The sequence below is a fragment of the Netta rufina genome (assembly GCF_964035555.1).
Source record: "Netta rufina genome assembly, chromosome: 1".
Classification (NCBI taxonomy): Eukaryota; Metazoa; Chordata; class Aves; order Anseriformes; family Anatidae; genus Netta; species Netta rufina.
The window spans coordinates 183600146-183625072 of record NC_140123.1 but is presented as its reverse complement, the minus strand read 5'-3'; the positions used below and the strand labels follow the sequence as shown (position 1 = coordinate 183625072).

The 24927-nt window shown below is 36.2% G+C and overlaps 1 protein-coding gene across 1 annotated transcript; it reads left to right on the top strand.

Annotated features, from left to right (window-relative positions):
• Positions 1-2560: 2560 nt before the first annotated feature.
• IQUB (IQ motif and ubiquitin domain containing) lies at positions 2561-24467 on the top strand (the record flags this gene model as incomplete). The annotated part of the gene is made up of 11 exons (XM_084306186.1): positions 2561-2744; positions 3931-4092; positions 4206-4381; positions 4657-4812; positions 5734-5944; positions 9748-9923; positions 14056-14226; positions 15729-15905; positions 17451-17699; positions 21571-21756; positions 24342-24467. The coding sequence occupies 11 exons, from the start codon at positions 2561-2563 to the stop codon at positions 24465-24467; spliced, it is 1974 nt and encodes a 657-aa protein (XP_084162312.1).
• Positions 24468-24927: the final 460 nt, after the last annotated feature.

The following is a 24927-nucleotide window of genomic DNA, read 5'->3' as shown; positions in this document are numbered from 1 at the left end:
GCTTGGTTTAATAGCTTTTTTTTTTTTTTTTGCTTTGGGAAAGTTAAAATCTGGTTTCTTCTGAGCTAAGACCACTAGGTGGCATTCCAGAAGAAGACTTCACTGAAGCTTGCAAACAACATTTCCACATGAGAAATACTAAAGATTATAAACCTGAACGAGGGTGAACCATGTTGGATGAGAAATAAAGACAAATAGTCTTAGGTAGTAAGTATTAAGCTAATGTGAGGAAAAAGTGTGGGGGGAGGGCAGGGGATGAAACACCAACACATTTTGGTTGGTAATATGTGCAGGAGGGTAGCAAAATATTGCTATCTTTTCAGTTATTTCCTGAGGCAGTAGCTGAACTCCTAAAGCTGTATTGGCCATGTGACTTAGCTGTCCTATGAGTTCATTAATTATGTTTCCTACTTTATATTAGCAATGATTTTGCTGGTCTATAAGTGTTTCTGTTGTGTTGTGTCTCTCGATAATTTTCTAAATCTATCTGAAATACTGAATTAGTCTTCACAAATACTTTAATTTAGGAATCAATTAACTTGAGTCTTAAAAAGGTTCTACTGAGGCGAAAGTCTAGGAATCACAGTTAAGGACTTTTCAGCTTTTTATCAAATTCTCTGCGTGCCTTACAATTTATTTCCATTACTTCTATCATTGGTTCAGTTTTGTTCCACAATTTTAGAAAGCAGAAATGAATCCCATCCATGCTATGTAAGTTTGCTAAATTAATAGTATGCTGTAGAATCAGCATTAAATAGCAGTTAATGAAAACAAAGGAAAGACAATGGTCTTTGTTTTGAGATGTATTGGTGTTGTGTAGTTCATTTCATCCTAGTTCGGGATACCTCTGCCAAGAAGAGAAACAAAGTAATTTTTACCCTGCTATTTGCTTTGTAACTATATACCTGATACTTAAATCTACACCGTAGCAACAAACAGTACACACATATTTTACAGGCAAGAGAGAATCTATATTAGGCGTACTATGTTGCAAGTAAATTATTTTAAGATGAATATGCCGGCAAGGCATAGTTTGGAGACTGATTATAATGATTTTGCTTGATTTTTTTCTCTATTAACTATGTTGTGATGAAGGAAAAGATTTTATCTGTTGTTGTATGGTAAGGTAAATCAGCGCAAACCTTAGAGTTAACAAAACACTTTAAGATCCTCTGATTAAAGTCATTATGTGTGACAATCACCTAAGACAACCTAAGGGAGATGCAGATTGTTAAACCAGTAAAACAACGTTTAGTTTGCCGTCTAACAGCAGCACTGAGGTTTTTGTTTGTCTCAAGTGCTATCTGTGCTGTTTAGTCTGTCGAGTGTCTGTTTTCTTAACAAGACAACTTTAATCTATGTAATTTTGATTGTTGACATTCCATTGGAAGTAGATGAAAGATGCTTTTTTGTTTTCAAGGTATATGCTTTCCCAAAGAATGAAAATCATTTTTCACGCTGCAGGTGAGTTTGAATGTTTGACCAATGTGGTTATATGACAGGGACAAAGTGATTTGCTCTATAGAATTACTTCTGGTTCTCTTCTACCATGAGTTCAGGTTCAGTCCAGGGGTCAGAAAACAGATACCAGTAGTAAGGGGCTGTTTCTGCCCTTATGGGAAGCAGGTCTGTGTTCGTAATCTGAAGTCTGTGAGACTTTGTAACGTGAATGCGGTATACTGTTACATGGTGTGTAGATGTAATTCCAAACATATATTGAAATATGTAATTATATTGAAATAACTTTTTTACCAGGGTCTTCCCAGAGCCTGGCACCACACAGCTGTGCCTTTTAACTCTAAAGTAGTTGTGCGAGGTCGCTGGACTCGGGGTTTTCCTGCATGGCGCTGAGACACCTGTGCGAGCTGTAGCAACACCTCGTCGCTTCGCACCCCTCGAATCCCCTCACACGGGTCTTTCCTTCCCCTGCCCGCAGAGGAAATGCCCGACACCCTCCATCGCCCCTCGTAACAAGCCAGGGCCGATGCGAAGCGAGAGGTTTTGCGGTGGTGCTGCCCCCGTCCCCTCACGGCGCCGCCGCCGCCATTTCCCCGGCGTCCCCCGCCGCCCTTCAGGACGCATGCCTGGGGCCGCGCTGCCATGGTTGCAGGGAGCGGCTGCTTCGGGACGCCCTGACAGAGCCGGGGGGGAAAGGAGCAAAGCACCGGGGTACCGGGGGTCCCAGCCGTGCCCCGAGCCGGGGGGAGAGAAGGGGAGGCGGGCGGCCAACGGCCCGACCCGCTGCCCCCTGGTGGTGCCCGCCCTGAGGGGCGCTGAGGGGAGGTGAGCCCATGGCTGTGCGCCCTGAGGGAGGGCCTGGCCGCCGGCTGGTTTGGCTGTGAATTCCTCCCTGTGCACATTTCACCGATGTATATATGCATTATATACATACATGCATATGTATAGGGGCTGCTGGCTGCTCGCTGGCACCGTGGTGGAGCGTCGTGTGTGCTAAAGACCTGTGAAGATGCTCAGTGTTTTGCAGCTGGATGAAAATAAGTCATCCAGCTGTTCTGAGTAGGCTGGTTGAGAGAGGATTTAGGAAAAGTTTTTCAGAGCGATGGAAAATGGTGAGCAAGGTGCGTGTGAGCCAGACGGCCCATTCAGTGCATCACCCGAGAATGCATCTCCTGTTAGTGCTACAAGTTACCCTACTTCACTTGCATTAAAAAATTCAGAAAGGGAAAAAGAAACATCTCAAGATGCAGTGCTGTCAGAGAATGTGACAAATTCGACAGTGACAGGTAAAGAACTTGTTAAAACGTTGGACATTAGTGCTTTAAGGAGATTTTTTTCTTCAACTTGATTATGCCATCTTGCACTCCTCACACCCTCCTGTTCACATTTGCAGGTTTTTGGTTTTGAAGTGACTTTTAAAATTATTATATAAAATTTGATTGAAAAGGTGAAGAATGCATTATATATCTCACATTGTGATAGCAATTTGTATACTAATAGAACATCTTATAGGGCAATCTTTGTTTCCAGAAATGTATATGAGTATGTTTATGTGTTTTGTACAGGTGTGTTAAAAATAGCAGTGCATAATTCAAATATAACATGACTTCTATTAATTTAGGCTAGATCATAGCAGTCACCTTGCTATTTTACCTTTCTGAGGTTCGCCTGTAACTTACCTGTCACCCTTCTGTACTCCATGCCTTTCTCCTGCAGTCCTCAAAACACTCCAGTGCTTCCCGCATTTACTTGATGTTTCTCTCTTCTGTCCTGTGTGACTTCCCCTTTTCCATTCAGCACCCTGCTTCCTTAGGTCTTCAGAGCTGAAGGTAGCGCATCCCATTCCACGTGTGAGCACAGTGAGTGACAATACAGAGCTGCTGCCTGCCTGCCTCTTGGCCGGGTTCTGTTCAGATGCTCTTATTTCAAGTAGCTGGTCATCACTTCCTGGGAAGAGCACTGTACCAAAGCCAGATGGTGTATCTTATCTCTAAACCAAAAAGAAGTAATGTCTGGAGTTTCAAGCTAAGTAAACCTGGTTCATAGTCTTTGAGTCAACACCACAAAGTCAAGTAACGTGTGGAAGATCACACAGATTCAGCTATCATATGCTTAGATCGGGTCTAAGCTGGAGTGGGTTTCAGTAAGATTTTCAATAATGGTTCACTGTGTACGTGACTAACTTTATAAAATTATTTACTTGAGAATAAAACATACATTTAGCTACTATAACTTTTTAAATTGGAATATGAATGACTTTTTATGTGGTAAAAGCATTACGTTAGATCTCTCTTTAAATAGTATCTAATACTGCTTCAGCTTTCTGTTGAAACAAACTGTTTTCCAGCTTAAAAATCTATGATTATTCTGCCTTACAATGTTTCAATAACATCATTTAGGTGTGAACCTGAAAGAGGTATTTTATTTGTTTTGAGAAGCATATCAGAAATTAATTTTGTTTTTATTTTTTAGGAAGCGTAATTGAGGATAATAAAACTCTTATGTGGAGTGTGGCTACATTTCATGAAACTATCCAGTGTGAGGAGTTGCATCTTGATCTGGGACGTTTTGCCAGGAAAGCAGTTCAACAGGATTACCGCATGCCTGATGTCATCACTGTCAGAGTACAAACAGGTAAATGGTGTTTTTAAATGTGTATCTATCTCGATAGATAAACAAATATTTTAAAATCTCGATCTGTTACTAAAAGAAACAATATTTCTGTCTTGGAACTTCTGTTTGGACAGATCCTGATACCTTCCAAGATGTAGCTGTAAAAATTGAAAGACCTACTTTTCGTAAACCATTTCTGGGTGGATTTAAGAACAGAATAACAGGAGTGGAATTTCATAATGCAGGATCACAAACAATACCCAAAAAAAGACCTGAAAAAGGAACTACATTATTTTGTAGGGAAACACAGGTAATAGCTTTGTAGTGTCTTTTTAGAATGTTTATTATTATTATTATTATTATTATTATTTGTTTCTAAACAATAGAACATTGTCACAATTATTTCAAATAGGAATGAGGCTGTAAGTCAGCAATAAGTATGCAGGTGAATGTATTTAATGGATTAATATCATTAGGCTTGTGTTTTTTGTTTTTGTTTATAAACAGCTAATTTTGTACTTCTTGTAATGATGATCAATACAATCTCTGTATTTTGTTACAATTTGACATGCGTTTTTTCCCCAGACTGTGTTTCAAAAAAATAAACGTCAACAAACAGCAAATCCAACATCAACACAGATGACTAAGGTTGGCCTGTATGTGTCAAGCGTGACTGACAAACTAATAACACCTGGAAAGTATTTCACAGCAGAAGAATACCATAAACGTCGACTTGAAGCTGTAAGTTCTCTTCTGTTTGCAACTGTATCTGTGAAGTAAAGTAGCACAAAGGTTACTTGAATATTTAAGGAGTGTTCAAAGAGTAAATTCAACAGTGAGCTTCCAAATGTCAGCTTAATCTTCACATTTGGTAATCTTTCTGATTTAGGGTAAGTGTGTGTCTGCACATTTACAATATTAGTGTTTTCAGCAACATTTGAATGAGACCTTATGGTTTCTTAAATATTGCACATTGTGAATGTAATGATATCTATTTTAAGGTAAACTTCCATACATATTATTAGGGATTAAAATACACTTGTCCCTATGGCATTCTCATATCCTCAGAAGGACTTTAATGCCATGTACAGCCTCAAATAGCTGGAGTATTGGACTAGGATTTACACGACTTGCATTTGACTTCTGGATTTTGTGTTTTTGTATGTATGTATGTATTTATATATTTATTTATAAACAGACCTGACACACACAGTGGGCTTGTGGGTTCTTTTTGGTGCACAGAGTTGCTTCCTGTAGGTGATTCTGACTGCAGATTCTGTACAGTGATTGTGCAGGGCTGGCTGTTCAGGCATTTTAAGTTTCTTCATGCAAGCCACTTACTCAGTGACTGTGCACCTAACTTAAGTACGCCTTGTCATCATGTTAGCCTCTGGACACTGCTTTGTAAATGCCCTAGGTCTTATTTTAATTTCTTGAAATAGGCAGTTTGACTAAATGGATAAACAATTGGTTTCCCCAAGTGAGATAATTGTATTGATACGTTTAGCCAGATGCTTTAGTATCTTCTGGTTAGAAGTTTTCTGTAAGAACTTGCTTGGTTAGCATGACCTGACACCCCTAAGATCTTGTAGAAATGGAACCCAAAATAGCTATGCTGTTTGTTTTTAAATTGATGACTTTTTGGTATTGTATCACATGTAGGTAATAGTATTACAGAAATATTTCCGCCGTTGGCATGCTAGAAAACTAGTACAAAAATTGAAGGAAGAAAAGAGACTGAGGCTGGCATGGGAGGCACAAGAAGAGTTAAAAAAGAAAAAAGAGAAAGAAGACAAAGTGAGGAGGGAACGTGAGCGAAGACTGAACCCTAAAACAAAAGAAGACTTTGAGCTGCTTTACCATGCTTTAGAATGTAAGTTTTTCTTAAAGGGACGCTCTTAAAGCAGCAAAAGAGTACAGTCGAAAACAAACTTTTCTGGTTTTGGCAAGTTGTTTTTTGTTTTTTTGTTTGTTTTTTTTAAGGCATTACATGACTTTTATATATTTCTAGAAGCTTTTTAGGAAATTATCAGCTTATAGAATGGTGCTAGTATTTGTGCTGTTTTGTGGGACTTTTTTGCCTGTTTGTTTGTTTTTGCCTTCATCTGTAATGATGTAAGGTCAGCTAGAGGAACAACTTCTTATTTTTTTAAGAATCAGAAGTTTAAAGTAACTCTGATGCATATAAGTTGCTGAAAATAATGCCATCAAGAAATCACAATTAAGATCCATCGTTTGCCGTTTAATATAGATATTTTCATGACGGGTTACATTTTGCCCAGAAATTTAAAGAGAAATTAAGTTTTTGCTTTCGTCCATGTCCTCTTCTGTCACCATTTCTTTTCCTTTCTAATGTATTCCATGTTTCACAAAACTGCTGTCAAAAATTTAAAAATCTGTTAAGACTCCTATAGAGCATCTTGAAAGACTTCTCCTATCAGAGTGGATGATGTCTAATATAGGCAAGCACCTCTAAACTTTTCTGGCAAAATAAAGTGAATACTGCAGATAATTGGCTTAAAGTCTAACAGGAGAATAATGTAAATATAACAGAAAATTAGCCATTTTGGAAAAACAAAAATGAAAGATATGTACCGGCACATTAAAAACAAACTAAAAAAAAAAAAAAAAACCTGCAAGAGTTCTTTTAAAATGTCTCCTTTTAAGCAAGAAGCTTGCACTGTCACTTCTATAACTCATATTTTATCTAAGCCTTCAGTGCTTGCTTATGGTATAATAACTCTTTAGCAGTTTTTACCTTACTGTTCCTAATGCAGATCTGATCTAATGGATTACCTGATTCATTGCAAAGCTACCAGATGTACCTTAAACCATCCCAACTATTTTTCCTATTGTAAACTGAGTAAATAAATTTGGCCGCATGTTCTTCATACAGCTTAGGCTCATGATTCAAGAAGTCCCAGGTTACACACTTATCTTAAATTCTGTCATACTTTGTGTGGCACAGAACAAATCGCTTTGTCTAAATGTATAAGTGATATAAATATTACTGTTCTCTGTGACAAATGTAAAAATTTATTACTGGTTTTAAGATTTAAAATTTTGGGGATTGTATCTTTCTGGGATTTGTGCTTGGTTGGTTGTTTTTTCCTTCCCTCTTTCTCCTCAGAGAAGATTTGCTTTTTATTTCTGAAGAATTGGGCACTCTTAAAGGCCTAACTTGATAATCAAAACCCAAGATATTCAACTGATTATTTTCTCTCTCAATTTCTGGCAAGGACTACTGTTTAGTATCTGATTTTCTCCAGTATTTCTTTAAACTTCTTCCTAGTTAATGTGCTATCGACTGTGATCTAATTCTTTGTGCGTGGAGAGGCTTATTTGCAATAGAAGCAAGAAAGCTGAGATAAAGTTGTGATTAAGCACTGATTTCCCTGATATTCTTAGATTTAAAACTTATTGTTGTATAACAGTCTTTTTTGCTTAATTTAATACAGTTGGATTCATAAATAACAGAACTTCCAGTTTTGCGTGTTCAGGAATTTAAGATCTAGGCAACCTGAGAAGCACGTGCCACTTCAAAAGCTGTAAAACAATTGGCTGGTATCAATCTGGTTTTTGTTTGTTTGTTTGCTTGCTTTTGTTTTGTTTACTGTTGTTGACTAGTTGCTTCTCTGGAGACTTGCAGTCATGCTCTTTGTTATAACGGAGCTTAGTGGTTCTAGGAAGTTGGTTTGTTTTTTTTTCCTACCTGCATCTGAAACTCCTTTTACATTCTTATAGTGTCACCAGTCTACACAAGCTAAATCATTGTGACAGTAATAGAATGAGGTTATTGTCCTCTAGAGATTGTGAAGGTTATTGCTGCTGATCACAACACCGGGATAATATTACAGGGTCAGCCAGTAGAAGCAATTCATTTTGGTACAAAAACTTGCCTGCTGACTGTCTGGTGCAAACGAGATGTATCTAAATATTCTACGTGTCTGCATATAGAGACATTTGTTAGTTATTTGAAAAGTATGAACAACTTCATTTGCTCTATAAAAACACTAGGAAAAAAAAATATAATGATCCAATCTCTATCTGTAAAACATAATCTAAGAAGAATGTCTTTAACTTGATTGTATGTATATGATGACTCACCCTAGGTGAGTATGGATAACTGTTTCATAGCACCTTCATCTCTGCAAGTACAAAATTGCTTATTGTATTTATTAACTCTGCCTTTGAAGTTGCTGCCCCCTTCAGGCATATAAAGCTTCATGTAAATTAATTCTATGCTGTGCTTTTGTTTGCAGAAATGGCTTTATTTTAAAATATATCTTTGGGTACTCAGAATTTGTCAGACAGCTGTCACATTAATACCAAAGCTTGGAGAGCCTTAAGGAAATGGATTGAAATATTTTAAAATAGAAAACATAAGGTATTGTAGATAAGGAAGCCACGGGCAGAAAATAAACCTCTCTCCCTTCCCTCCTCCTGCCTTTAATCTTACCTGATGATATAGGCTTTTGCAGTAAGTGTGCATCACATTGTATTGTTTTCTCTACCCCATGTTTTGCTTTTGTATAAATATTCTGAAATAATAACAAGATACTTTGAGATGCTATTCAGGAATATGGAAGCTTGGGGTCTTACAAAATTACCTACAAAAATATCAGGATGTATTTGAAATGGAACTGACCCTTCAGAAAAGCCAGGAATTGTTATGATGTATGCAAAGCAAAACAGCTTTCCATAAACATAATGATTTTACTGAGGGATTCCTGTAAGGGCACGTAGGCTGCATATCAGAAGGGGTACCACAAAATAAGCCATGATAGGTGTGTCTGCATGTTTGTTATTAAGTATTTAGTTTATACTTCAAAGTGTAGGAGATACCTGTGGTTTGGTGATTTGACCCTGTGAGTTAGAAGGCCAGGTGCTCATACAGCATGTACTGATTCACTTGCTGCTGTGATTATTATCTAGTGGCTTGGTGTCCCTTCCTTCTATTTAAAGGGTTCGGTTCTGGAAGAGGAAATGGAGAGTGAAGTAGTGGTTGTCTATTTATAAGTGTGTTTCCATCTGCCTTAGGTGGCAAAAGATGATACTACTCAATATTCACTGTTAAGACCTGAAGAGCTAAACATGATTGTCAGCCAAGTTTTATCTTGGGTTTGGATGACGTCAGTCTTCTTTAGATTTTACTCTTTTCTGCAGGGAGAAGCAGTGGTTTTCTAAGCACTGAGAACCAGTGGCACTGCAGTAAGATGCTGTTCTTAATCTGTTGGGAGGATCTTCATGATATCTTGTCTTGCAAGTTTGATCAGCATTTGTTTAAAATGATTCTTGTGTTCATATCATTCACAGCTGTTTGAGACTCATTATTATTTGAGATGCAAAATCATGAAGAAATCATTGCACCCTGCATTTCCACAGAAACTAAATTATTCTTCTTTTTCATTTTTCTGTTAAATCGTCTTTGAGTTTGGAGTATGACTTGGCAGTGTGCAATTGATGTACGCTCACACACTCTTAGAACACCTGTATCATTTACATTAATTTCTGTGCCATTTTGTGTGTACTGAAAATATGTATAACAATCGATTTCCCAATACAGAAACTGTTTTTTTATTATTATTACTAATAATTATGTTATGTCTGAAATAGGAAAGTAGGAATTTCACTGGAAAGCATCTAAAAAAATACCTAAAATATTTATACCTGTAGCATGGAGGCAGGAGGAGATTGAACGGATTAACGCAACTCTTACTGGAGCTGAAAGGAAGGCAGCACTTTGTGGACTTCTAGAAGAAGAGGCACAGCTGATTGCTTCCATTGGGAGACACAAAATAAACGCAGATGAGGAGAATCAACATAAAGCAGTACTGCACTTTCTGAGTAAGGTCAGTAAAGTAGTTTTAGGCTGAACATAAATGTAAAGTTCCGAAATACAGGAAGAGAAAAGGCATCTGTAAATTACCAGCCCAGAGTAACTTTTATAGCTTTACAAGTTAATCATGTGAATCCTAATGTTCTCTATATCCAGATTTTCTAGTTGTTCGTGTCAGTGATGCTCTTTTTCCAAGCTGAGAAAATTCCCTAGCACTGTGACTGATTATTGAAGGATGAACAATGCATCAGTACATCATTAGGACTGTCACTTGAGATTTTTCATATACAAAAGTAGCTGCGTATATGTATAATACAAAAATCAGCACAGAGCAGATTAATTTTGTGTTGTGTAACCATCATGCATAAAGGACGTGATTCTGATGGCACTTTTAGCATCATGCAAGGCTCAAGTTCTAACAGAACTCAGAATGGCTAATTTAAGCCATTATAAAATATCAGGACACTGCATATTATTCTGTATTTTGTATTGTGAGAATTAGAATGTAAGAATTCATGCATGAAACTCTGTTCTTTCTTAATCAGTTTCTGTATCTTTAAAAATCTGCCTATAAGCTTACCTTTCAAAAATACTCAGTTTCACTAAACAAAACAAACGACTAAATGATCTTCCCTCTGGTATGTACTGTTCATTGCTCTCTATAGTGGAAAAGTTTGCTATTGCATTTAAACTTAAATGCAAACTTTGAACTATGCATTAAGTATTTGTAAAAATTAAATTTTACCCTACAGAATTAATTAGTTATTTTTTTTCTTTTTTTCTTTCCTCAAAAATGTTATACTGCAGGAGCTAGATTTTTTGTTTATTTCCCCATTGAGCACAGGCTTCTGTTCCTAGATAATCTTATGCCTGTCTTCAAAGGAAGTATTTACTCTGTGTTCCTGTACAGGATAGAAACCCAAGAGAGCGTTAACTGTATCTTGTATCTTATTGAACTCAGTGATTAACTCATTGGTTTCGGCTGAACTACAATTCTAACTTGAGATTTTATTTTTCTGTAATCATAGGGATGAAATTTAATGTGAGTGTTCTTTGGGTTCTCATCTATTTGAAAAACAAAAAAGAGAATTAGTTCATATAAAGATGATTTAGAATGACATTACATTCAGTGGCTCTTTAATGTGAAGTACAAAAAATAAAGTCCTTTTAAGTTAAAACAGCAATCTAACCTCTCAGAAGATTATTTTTTTTTCTCTGCCTGCTTTCAGGGGATATGAAATAATTATGAAAAGAAATACTGCAACAGCAATAGTTTGGGAATAACAAAATTTTTAGACTATTTAGTGCTCAAAAGTGGCAGTTCTGTCCAAAGGAAACTCTTCATTTTATTATTGATGCATGGGAACAGGCCCCCAGAAAATGATTTGATAAAGTCTATCATCTTTCTTCATTATGAACAAATTACTTATCTGAAATATTGGGGGAACTGCTACCAGGTTTATTGCCGTGACATGACTGAATTCTCTGTTACTGCTATCAAGAGTGCAAAAAACAAAGAAACTTAATATTTAGGAATGATACCAAGAATCACGAATCGTTTCTATGTTAAATACTTGCTTCTACTATTTAACATCTATTCCTTTATCATCCTTCTAAGAAAAGAAGCCTGGTTCAGTCTAAAGCAAATATATTTCCTCTTAACTGTATCTCGATCTTTATTTTTCCTTTCTGCACTGCTTTCCAGTGTGCTACCCTGTATAGATTACTTCTGGTATATATTCTCAGGAGCCAGACAGTTTTCTTGCATTTAGGAATCAGAAGTAAAATGTTCTTCAGTACTCCTATTGATAGCTGATGGTTGGAGATTCATGAGAGACCTGAGAGACAAGAGACGTCTCTTTCCAAACAGTGGACATACTTCAGGAGCACTTATTACTATTTTATTTATTCATATTTTACATTTATACTTTTGTGTTTCAGTACAGAGACTAATTTCTTTCTAATTTGACAAGCTAGTTAGCTTAATTTCTGCATCTTTTCATGGTTTTGTTTGCTTGCTTGCTTGTTTGTTTGTTTGTTTGTTTTTCCCTTTTTTTCTTCTTTGTTTTAACATAATTTCAACAGTAGTGTTTGTTTGGTGTTGGACTAACCCGTTGACATAGATAGCAGCCTAACACAGGAGATAAAGAAAATAATAAACTCTGCATTTAAAAATTGAGATTCTTTCTGAAACACTCGAAATCCTGTCCATAGTGATGAGATCTCTGTATTTATTTTTTCAATAAAAAGCTGCATCATTCATTGTTTGTTTAATTTGCTTCATTTTATAAAATACCCTTTTTGATGAGGTAGTGAGGAAGTTACAGATAGGTTTTCTTGATTTGAGTAATTTAAATGTGATCATAACATAGGTTGTCTGTGTTACAGGTGGTCTGCAGCGTACAGCCCTGAGTCTGCTAGCTCATAGCTGGATTGTGTAAATTTACCAAAGGAACCTAGCTTCAGTAACTGTGTCCTAGGCAATCTCTGCTCAATGACTCTCCCTAGTATAAGCAGATGACCTTTATGTCTTACAAAAAGTGATTTCTTTGTAGAGGATCAAATGTATGTACTGCAGTTACGTACACTGTGGAAATCAATGATTGTCGCAGCTTTTTCGTAAGGTAGATGGGCAACATAATATTTCTTCTAAGTTTGTGGGTTTTTGCCTTTTTTTTTTTTTTTTCAGTATTTCTAGTTCTGTACAAAGTTAGTGTAACAAAGTCATGAAGTTACGTTAGAATGCTCCTTTCTCTCCCTGACAGAAAACAGCTTCTTTCTGGTTTTGCAGAAGTTCAAAGATTTCATTAAGGAATGACGAGTTCTACTTTTCACTAATGTCCATTTTGCTGTTGCATTTCTTAATTAGTTCTGGATCTGGATTGTGATCTCTGATTAATAATACTTTAATTATAGTTCCATCCCTACTGATAAAGTAATTAAACGTTATCCAGTATTAGGCCATCTTTTCAATTACTTTGTCTTTGTTTTGCTTGCCTAATTTTATAATTTTAAAAGACGAAAGCCCTATTTTGATGTGGTGAAGACTGCTCCTATCTGTTCTATCTACCTAACATTCTTGCTATTTGTATGACCTCCCACCATCACAAGCCATCATCATCATAATAATAATCACATAGATACTAAAATCATATCCACAAAACTACTCAGGCATCCAAAGGTTTCATGAAGTGTTGCTCTAGTTAGCTGACACTGAGATCTCAAAGTGAAGCTCACAGGTGTTTGAGAATATTCAAGTTCCAAATGCAGTGAAAATGAATGATTAACACACCCAGTGAAATTACAAATAACTGTCTCAGTGTAAGATTAAGGAAGAGGAGTGGTGTTAGACAATGATGGGGAGAGGGTTTCGAATGCCATCTTTCTGTTGGATTGAGATATCTGTCTCCATGGTTAATTAGCCCCACACTGTATCAGTGTGGACAGCAACCAGAGCCAGTCCTGCAGGAAGAGGAGAATGCCAGGACTCTTCGAACTGAGTAGTGCAGCTGATCCCATGTAACTTCTCACTGCAGAAGTTCAAGATGTGCAAAGAGAATTGGAATAGTATGGTCTGTAGTTAGGTCTGCAAAACAGGAGCCAGCTAAGTATCCAATAAGCTGTAAATTCATACTGTACCTTAGTCAGCTTTACCAGTCTATGCCTTCTATCTGCCTGTACAGCTAGCGAAAATAGAACAGTTCCCTGGAGGTGCCTTGCACCGCAGTAGCCTTTGAGGCCTTAAATTTGAGATCTTTACACAGTCAACAGTCCCATTGATCTTACTGATAGTTTAGAGGGATTTATGACTGCAAGATGAAACACAGAGCAAATGTATTCCAACACTACTGTCAGTAAATTCACTTTAAAGAAGCAGAGCGTATCCCTGTAGGAGAATATTATTTATTTTTAATATACTCCAAGTCAAAATTTTCATGACCTGCAATTTTAAACAAAGTGTGCAATTGAATGCTTGCTCTGGTGGAAAAGGTACTGTAGAAATATCGACAATAGAATTAGCCTTTTGTGTTAGCCAAGCATTAAAGTCAAGTCAGTGTTTGCTCTGGTGAAACCTGATGTAACAATGCACTTGGTCAGCTGGTGATCAGTTTATAATAGCTCAGTTGTACAAATTGTTTCTGAAGTGTGCACAACCCAAGAGATGGAAAGCATATGATGGAAAAACCACTGAAATGGATACACCGTACACACTCCGAGCCAGAGAACTGCTTGAAATCTACCGCAGTGTTAGCATGAATGACATCCCACAAGATGAGAGAGTAGATGTGCTGTTAACACTCAGATGTACAGTGGAGGTATGTTTTATTTTTCTACTTATGTTTGGCTTGAAGCTACACTTTCCAGAGGTACAGTCATTTAATTATGTCAATACATATGCAACACTTCTTCTGGCAAATAGGTGCCAGCATGATCAGCTGGCAGCAAGAGTCTAATGTAGCATGAGAGAATAATTTATATTCCAGGTATACTCTAAATTCATATTGCACTTTGTGATGTACGCGTTTTTCTTCAAGTTGTGGTAGAATTTTAAGTTTTTGGTCTTTTTTTTTTTTTTTGTGTGTGTGTGTATTAAAACATAATACAAATATAGGACAAAGATTAGCTTAATATTTGTAACAACTTGATGAAAACCATGACAGAGATGCGAGTGTCTGTTACTATTTTTTTGTTTTTCTTGAAACAGATGTTCTTTTGATTGAAAGATTCCCCATTTAGAACCTTATAATTTCTCTGTTGGTTTGGCTGCCACTTTTATGGCTGGCAAATACTGATTTTTTTTTTTCTTTTACCTCTCACTCCCCATCCCCACTGCTACTGCCAGGATTCTTAGTGAAATAGAAGCTGGCTGCATTTCTTTTAAACCTTTTATTTACTTATTTTTTTAATTCAGCTTTAAGGCACTTTCAAGATGGTAAGTTGACATCAAACTAGAACAGAATGTTGTTTCCTGGTCTTACTGAAACAAACTAGCATCTTCCTGTTGCCTTTGGTAATAGCAGAATTTGATCTGAAGTCAATATGACATTGGGAGCATTGCTAATTTATGAACTTTTGCCCATCTGAATACAGTCATTGTTGTAGTAATCAAAGCCTAGAATTTCTGTAAATTAACATGTTTTAGGTGAAGAAACCCTGAACTTAGTCACCTGCTATCTATCCCTGGAGAATCTCTTTATAAGCATTTGAAGTATTGAAATGACTAATTTCCAAGGATGCTTATAAATCTCCCAGGTCTTTAGTGTGTGTGTTTTGACTGGTTGGGTGGTTTTGTCTTTGTTTCTTTTAAAATATATAAAAACAAAAAACAAGCAAACAAACAAAAAAAAACAAACACAAAAAACAAAACAAAACAAAACAAAACAAAAAAACACAACTGTGTATACATGTTACACCTCCTGTCACATAGCCAGAGGGTGCCAAAAGAAGCCAAAGCTCCTTAGGGACTTCCTGGGGATTTTGGAGGCTCAAAACTGTGCCTGTGTTCTGTGCCTCATGTCAGATGCTCAGTGTTTTTTAGTGCCTCCAGATTTGCAGTTCTTCATAGCTTCAGTATACATACAGGCTCCTTAAAGCAAAATCTGTAAGTATTCTTAGTTGTTTGGCTTTTTACGTTAGTGTTTTTAGAGGTTATTTTCCTAAGACACTACAGGTTCTTCTGTTCATATTGAGAATGTAAGGGGCTGTGAATGAATGGCATAGTGTCCATAGTTTGCTTTTGTATCTGTGTTAGAAATATTTTGTTTGTTATATTGTTGTACTGGTTTTTTCCCCCTTTTTATTCTGTACTTTCCTTCAGGAACATGCATGTGAATTAACAAAGGAAATAGTGGAATTAATTGACAGAGAAGTTGATCTTATGTCAAGAGAGGTGAAAGAATGCAACTTAGAAGGACTGAGGAAAAGAATTTGTACGTTATTTCTACAGTATATTAAAACACCGAAGTTTAACCCTGAAGTTGCAAAGATACTTAAGGTATTGTTCCTGTTTTGCAGTCTGAGTTAATAGCCATAAAACCAAATAGCCAAAAAAAATAGGATAGAAAATGGGAGTGGAAAACCATGAATACTTTTTTATTTCTTTTTGCTGTAGAATTGCTGGAGGAGTTCCTCAAGAAGTAAAAATACATACAATTTTCATACAAATCATCTTATATAGTCATAGAGAAAGCATAGTTTTAACATGGTTTTAACAATCTGAGAAGTAGCAGATCGTAAAGAGAGAGCGCTGTAAATGGTCTTACAGATCTTACAAGGTAGTAACAGGAAATTGTAACAGCAACGACACCAACCAACAGAGAGAGCTGAAAATGACATAATTGCAAAGCATTTTTTCTTCCACTGGAAGAAGGTGTAATGTCTCACAAATCCAGGAAGGAGGAGCGTTGCCATTGTCAAAGTGATGAGCTGCTGTTGTACAACCAATTGTTACTTCATGAAAAGCAGATCCAGCTAGGAAGGGGAGATAGTGGTAGATACCTCTTTTAAGTTGTGTGATTTGTTTTTTTTTTAATTTCTAACTCCAGACTGTAGTAAAAAAAAGACATGTATTCTGCATATGTCAGGAGAGGATTCCTCTTATGGTGTTTGATAGTGTCTCAAGGATAGGGACCTAGTAAACGATAATGGGCTTTAGAATCAACTAACAGTAAATTTTCACTACGTTTATCATCAGGGTTACCTAGATGGGTCATAGCAGAGAGTGGGGATGGGAAATGCTTGGGTTTTGTAGCTTTTGGTTCACTGTATCTTGAGTTCAAGGTTGAACTGCACCTATTTTTGAACCTTGTAACCTCCCATAGACCATAAAAAAGACGGCAGTTCATTAGCAGACAGTCAAAGTGACCACAGCCTCTGGGCATTTCAAAGAAAGGCAGATGACCACAGTGGGTAGCGGGATTGTCAGATTGTTCAAGCTACCCTATTACAGACATGGGCCTTCTGCACAGACTACATTATACTCCTTCCAGAACCACAAAGCAAGATGAGGATAAGGTTTTTAGCAAGTTTCGTTCACTTTCTTCCCCAGTATTGCTTTTGGACACAGAGTTTTGATGATTTCATATTTTTATGCTGAAGTATTAATATGCCTGCAAGCTCAAGGCTTTATCTTTGATGTGAAGAACAGATTCCACATGAAAAATTAAATGCTGAAGAATTGGTTTCTGCTTTCTGTGTTATCAGCCATTCTGGAAAGATGACAATCTGCTTACAGAAAAGCACTAGCAAGAGCACTGGCGCAGAAGGTCTTCGTATATCTTAAAAAAACAAACTGACTGATTTGTATAACTGGTTTAAACAAGAACAGTAACAAAATAGAATGGCTTTTGGTCTTCTATTTAAAAGAAAAAAAAATAATGAGTATTTTAAAATTAATTAGTAGCTTTTAAATATTAGAGCATTTGCATAAATACATGTACAATCTATTCATGGTAGAGTTAGGGTGGCACACAAGTAATACAAAGATATTATCATGTTGTGATAAATTAACTTTTTTTTTTTTTTTTTTTAAATCTTTTAGGTTCCACCAGATCCTCTAAAGCTCTATAAAAATGTTAACTTCTGTCATAGCTGTGAAAATTACTTACCATCTACTGAATTTCCTGTTCCTGCTAATTCCCGCACCATTGGCAGATGTCACTTGTGTTGCAAGCTTGATAATGAGGCTCGGCAACGGGAATCATTTTTGAAGTACAGACTTATACTAGAAAATCTCAAGAAGTCTGAAGCTGATTACCAGGATGATACTAAAATTGTTTTCTTAGTTCAGGTACTGTCTGAGAGATCATTGCTAATAATGGAAACTGGTGGCTTTGTCTCTAATTTTCCTTTTATTTTGTGGATGTAGTTGACAGGAAGAGAACTAAAAGCTAAAAGCGACAAAAACTTCTCCCTGTGATATGTGATGTTCACTACCATTAAGAAAAAGCACTCGAGCTCTTGAAATGTAGCTGTGGTTACAAGCAATATATTAAAAGAAGGTAGAAGACTGGCTAGCAGGTCAAAGAAACAGATGATCCAGATTCTTTGTTACTGCTGTGGTGATACTGTTGCTTAAAGCCACTGGCATCATTGGTAAAGGAACAGTGATGTTTTTGTGGCTGGAGTATTGCTGAAGACATAGTGTTAGTAAAACAACCTTAGCCCCTTTTTCTGAATTGTTGTGGTAATACAAGTGAATTTTTTATATTCTCAGAAGGAAAAAATAAAGAAAACAAGGTCTTTACATTCTGTTTTATGTCAGCAGAGCATCTGTATAGTTGGAATTTTTACTGCTTTGCACTCAGTGAGAGCGATTCACTAAATATTTTATTTTTCTAAATTATTTACTATCATATGTAATTATATGTAGTCTTCTGCAGCATTTCTAAGTAGGTAATGTTTCTTAATGATCATTGCAAGAACAACTCAGTTCAAAGAACTTCTTGCCTCTACCTTCGGCAAACTCTGTCTCTTCTAGTTGTTACTATTTGTTTTGTCAACAAAAGAATCTGACATCCAATATCCACTGGGAAAGTTTTAAAGTAATTGCAAAATATTATCTTTTGAAAATCGAACAGCCCAAATTTATTTGAACGTTCTGGGATTTAGAAATAGGAATCTCTATGGCATCAACATTCATAGGACAGTTTTGAACTGTATTTTCAGGATGTCTAAAACAGCAACCAAGCAAACAGAAGCCAGACATCAATATGCCAAAAAGTAAGATTGGATCTTTAATTATCATGCCTGTGTTAAGAAATATAACAGAAGAGTTTTAGTAGATGCTTGTTTGTCAATACTGGTTTCTATTTAAGCTGAATAGTTTTTGTTTGTTTGTTTGTTTTTGTTTCTTTTCTTTATTTGAACGTGTAAACATCCTTCAAGCTCACTTGGATGTCTCTCACATCACATCACTTACAAAATTTTTCCAGCAAACTCTCTTGGCTGCATTAGAACAGCAGATGCTTGACCTTGCAGAATGCTGGTGGCCGTTAATGCACTGAAACGTGACTGTTTTTTAACTGCTGACACTGAAAGCCCTCTCTTGCCATTGCAGTTTTACCACTACAGCATCTCTGGACACTCCATGTCATTTTCATCCAAATTAACTTTTTCTCTTCAGAGCTGTAAATATCTAAACAGCAGAGATTTGCATCTTAAGTTATTAATTTTGTCTTTTCTCAAACGTTTCTTTAAATTATTACATTTTTCCAAGCTTTTTTTTTTTTTTTCTTCCCCTAACAACCGCTGTTTGTCCTCTACTCCACTGTATCCAGAAAACAGCTCCAAGGCATCAAAAATGACTCTGGCACAACTAGAAGTCTTTTGCAACGTCTACGACAGCTTGATTTATTGTCCAGTGCAGTACCAAAACTGGATTGTCTGTGGATAGATGCAAGACTTTTGTGATAAGATAGAAGATTTTTCTTCATATGTCTTGCGTATTGATTCTAACCCTGCTTGGGCTGAACACTTCACGTGCTGTTAAGGCAAATAAAGCAGTTGGCGTGTGTTAGGGTGTAGCTCCGCTGAATTCAGCTTGCTACAGCTAAAGACCTGCTTTGTGGTATCAAAATGAGTTAGATCAGCAGCTGTGTCAAGTCCTGAGGCTGCCTTTAATTCTTTCAGAGGGTTTAACTATGCCGTGCTCCTTAGAATCAATGGTACAGAGTATGGCTTTGATTTTCTTGATGGGCAAAATCCTAATGGACGTGATCATTTGAACTAATGAATACTCTTCACTCCTTTATCAGTTCGTTGCCTACCCTCATTTCCCAGTCTCAGCTGCTGAGTGCTCTCTGATACTTGCTCCCAACCTGTTACACGGCAGTATTTGAAGGGCATTTCTGTTTCTTGTAAGAACAGAACAAGTTATTGGGATGAAGGAACTGAGTTTCTTATGAAATCAATGAGCTGTAAATTTTCACAGCAAAACATATCTACCTCAAGAAAGTGCAGAAGTTGACTCTTAAATAAAACTTTCCCCCATAAGTAGACTAGTTTTAACATAGAACAAACTTTTGCCTGTTTTTTTCAGGGAAAAAAAAAAATAATCCAGGAAAAAGAAAGTCAGATTGTAGATCTGTTTTGCATGGGACTTTATATACTCCAATATAGACTTTACTGAATTCTTTTCAGAACTTTAGACTTTGTAAAGTCTAATTCTTTACAGCTTCACATACACACACACACAAAATAAATAAATAGTAGTACTTGCTAATATGTTTGCTGACAGATTTCTGGCTTCTTAGAAGATATAGGAGTTATTCAAAATTTTGTGAAAAGGAGGAAATACTGAAAATAGAAGCAATTAGTGAAACCTAATAAAGGAGGCCCCACAGGACCAGATTTAAGACCAGATGTAGCAGTAATCCTATGTTCCTGGAATTAGTAGGCACACATTTATTATAAGTGGAGGTTCTAAGCCAAGCTTTTATCCACATTTTCCCTGGAAATAATTTAGATGGGCTCCTGGATTTTTGGAAGCAAGATAGATGAGAATACGTTAGGCTGTATGTCACTAAAGCACCATGCTGGTATACTTTCATTCATCCTTTGTCAGGAATTTAATAAATAGCGTGTAAACGTTTATTTTAACAAAATAAATCAAGATTTCTCCTTAGAGAAAAGAGCCTTTTTCAAAAGGCTAGGTGGAAGAAAACCTGTTTAAAAGTCTGTTGTTTACAGGCTCCTGTAGATAAAAAATCTTCCAATAATGTTTCCATGGCTGATACAGAGAAGGATCAATGGAGGGCAACTGAAAACTTTACCAAAGTTCAGTGGTAACTGCTGTCTTAAATTCTTCTTCTTCATTTACGATGCTGTTTTTACCAAGTTTTAGTAGTGTTTTCTGACAGCTAGTTATAAATTAAATCAAGATTAATGCAGAATAACTTGAAACATGGGTGAAAAATATATCTAAAGACCTTTCTGTACCAGAGAAGCTTTACAAACGGACCTTCCATTATATTTTGTTAATGTTGTAGTGTAGCTACCTGATCATATGTGACCTCATTTGATAAAATGAGTAACAGAGTCACGAACACCATAAACTCTTACACGTCAACAGCAGAGTGAGGGGAAGGAAGCAGAGCAGGCAATTTAGGGTCTGTCATGGGTGAGAGTTTTTATTGGCCTAATTTCCTACGTTTTCCACACCTTATTATCCTGGCTACATGTAAACTTGAAGTAATTTAGTAGTGTAATAACAGTAATAATTCGATAACAGTAATTCTGAACCCCTGAATGAAATGGTAAACATCTCAGTAATAACAGAGATGGATTATTATTATTAACCAAAGAAGTCTGAGCAGGTTAAAGCATGCCATGCGAGAAAACAAAAACATGAGATTTAAGAAGTTTTATAAAAGCATTTAAGCAATCAGGATGTCAAAGGAAGATGGGAAATTGCCTTTGGCAGAAACAATCAAAGTAAGAATGTAGCATTTTAGAGATGACATAAAAATGTAGTTGATAATTGCCACACCATGCTAGAGGAAGATGTAGTGTATATCTAGATGATCTTTAACCAAGTGATTGTATGACATGTGCATAGAACAATATTTTATTTGAAGACTGACTTGGATTCTTACATGGTTACCATGTTCTTCTTGTAGAATGAAATAAGGTTCTTCTTTCTTACCCATTTTCCATTTCAGCTGCAAGATCTACAGTACATGATTGAGAACATTTGGGGCTGTCAGTCCGCTCTTAGTGCCTGCAGTGACCTCTATGATTTGGTGATGGTCAGATGGGATAAGCAGCAGGAGTGGTCTCCGTGGAACACAGTTCTTCTCACTAAAGATGAGGCAGATGCACATCTTAAGCTGTGTAACCTTCAAGAGGTAAAATTTAATGGGCTTAATTTGTTTCCAATACTTCTATTACATTTTAATAGAATCCTGTGTGTAGTGATGTTTGGCCAAAGTCCTTACACTCACGCATGTTTAAGTTGGCCCACTATATCTGTTTAAATAATTATGTCTGTAGTATTAAATAGACAAGGCAGTAGTCCAGAGGGCAGCTGGCAGACTACAGCTCACATCCACGTACCTAAACTGTCTTGCCCTGGTTCTCCCACCTGAAATTCAAGAAGCTAAGTTGCCTCATCCATGCTGCTTACTGAGAACCATTCCACATCTGTGATGCTCCCTCATCTGTGCTCCGACATAGCCAGCCTGGATGTAAAATATGCTAAGCTCTAAATACTGTAACACCTGTGTACTTTTGGTCTGGTATAGGCTTTAGCCTCATTTGTTTCTGGCCTCATAAATTTATCATCAAATAACAGAATGGCACGTATAATCTTTTGTCTGGAACTTAAGGATTTCTCATAATAAAATGTTCCAGCTTACGTTCTCACATAGCACCACTTTCTTACATTTAAGTGCCACTGAAAATGTAGTCCTACAGTTTATAATTAAATAATAAAAATGTAATGGCAGCTCTGAGTTGGGAAAACTTAAGAATCGGTACAGAAGTAATTGAAACAGCGTATTTTTATATCACTACCCCCAAGTCCCATATCTAAACATAGTAGCCTGGTAAATAACTCACTCCACTGGACATCATATGGTAGAGTATTCAATTTTCTGTGGCACAATAGAGTCCTGGGGACTGTGTTTGTCTTGTGATTAGTAATGGATTATTAAGCCTCTCTCCTGTAGGTTTCTGATTTATATAAGTAGTGATCCAAGGCCGTTGTTGTATAGCATTCTTTTATTCAGGATGTTCTTAATTCAATTTCTAACACAGTATGTATGCAACACAAATGCAACTTCTGATGTTAGTTGTTATGGAAGTCTTGAGAGTATCTGAGAATAAAATTCACAGAGGAAAAGAATTACTCAGTGGAAGTTATGCTTTGGGAACAAAATGTGTTAGGGCATTCTAAAGATAAAGGGAATTCAGCTATCTATATTTTTGTCTGTGCATGCCTAACTTGTGTTTTCAAGCAGCTGTGTTTATATGAGCATTACCTTTAAAAGTTAAAATCAGTTTCAAGCTGGAAATTCCTTTATCAACTCCTCTATCTCACTTCCAGTCAGTAAGGCTCTTCAGGCACTCTGAGTCTAACAATGCATCCATGAATCTATGTTACTGGCTTTATAGCAGGCAGAGGTTCTGATTACGCATTTACCTGGTTTAACTTCTTAAGTCTGGATGTCATAGTCAGAAATGCCATTAACTTGTTTAGGTCCACAGGTTACACTTGTGTTTTTAATATGAATGATAAATTGTAGTAAAAATATTTCATTACTTTAATGTAACTGCAATAAAACCTTTTTCTGTTTGGATTTAAACTTTCTCTGTCATTGGATTCAGCCCAAGTAATGAAATTTAAACTACATTAGAGTACAGAGTGAATTTTTTCAGCTTTTTTATATTATTCAGTTACAATGAAAAGCCGAAAGTAAACAAACTTCATCTGTGAAGACAAGTAAAAGTCTTGAATTTCATGCGCTTTTTATTAAATGTGTTCTAAGCTGGTATATGTTCTGTATATACCCTTGAGAAGAACCATTACTTTTCCTATTTCAAATGCCTTCGTTCAAAGTTGGAGAACAACTGTATGATTGGCAGAGGGCCACAGAAGGTTCCTCTGCATCTCCTGCTTCAGTGGAGGTGGGAGAAAGCTCAGAAAAGCAACAGATAAGATACGCAAGCCTACCTTAAAATTGTATGGTATTTGTAGTTAACTCTTGCTACAAAAATTGAAACGGGCCAGCAAGGAATTGCCTTTCTTCACTGGTAATGGCCAAAGCTCTGTTTCAAAAAGTAATTGTGAAATAAGAGAAAATGAGGCAATGTTAAAATGCTGTAAGTTGGATCTCATTCATTTAAAACAAAAACAAAAACAAAAAAAGCCTCTTAAGCTATCTAGAGATAGCAAAGTTGCCTGTTTTTTTTTTCCAAGTAAATATTATGCTTATTTACAGCATCATCTGAGATAGTACTAATCACTAGAAATTGTGAAAATATTATCACTGCTGACTCAAACACTGAAAAACACTTTCTGCAGTGATTATTTGTAACTAATCACTCTGATTCTTAGTAAGGAAATTTCCTGTATTTATCAATTTGCAAATGATGATATTTAGCCATTGTCATTTTTAATTTTTAAAAGATAGATGCAACTTTTTTTACTTGAAAATAAATGAATGAATTTTATCTTGGATAAAAAATGCCAGAAGTGTTCCTGTTTTTAAAAGATGACATTTCACAAGGAGTGGTTAGTGATTTTCACTGTTGGACCATAAGGTAGCAGTATAGAACTACAAAATGTTTTATTTCCTTCTGTAATGTATATGAATAAATCATATGGCTTAGTCCATTGAAGGGTCACTATTTATACTGTCTGTAATATAAAGCAATCTGTGGATTGATGAATATTTTCATTGTATTTAATGGCATTTGGATTTTCTTTCAGGCTTATGAAGCAGCATTTATTCACAGGATAAAACAAAAACATATCCGGGCGAAAAAGTACTTTGCTCAGATCCCAGCAATGACATCATTTTTGCCTAGGAGTAACAAGCAGGCTAATGCAAGTTAATTTTTAATAGCTACGCCTATTCCTACCAGTACAAAAACATAACTCTTAGCGAAGTTAACTGAAGTTAAAGAAGGTAACTGAACTATTGATTAATACAATTTACTTGATTTTGAAGATTTTTTTTACCAATATCTTAATTGTATAACATCAAAATAAACCTACCTATAAAATGATTTGATCTTGATTATTCAATATAACTATATTTCATGGTTTGTAACCTCATTATTTAAAAAATATTGTTGATGAGCTATATAGATTTGTGAGCTATGACTGCTTTACTGTGCATGCCTGTGTTGCTTGGAATATTTGTTTCTGTGTAATATTGCTTTTGAGGAAATCTAGCTACCTCTGTCATCTTCCACTTAGAAAAGTAAAAATAAATTATTTAATTTTATATTAATATATTAAATGTATTTTTCTGGCGTTAAGCATATAAGGCAGAGAACCCCTCAAACTGTAC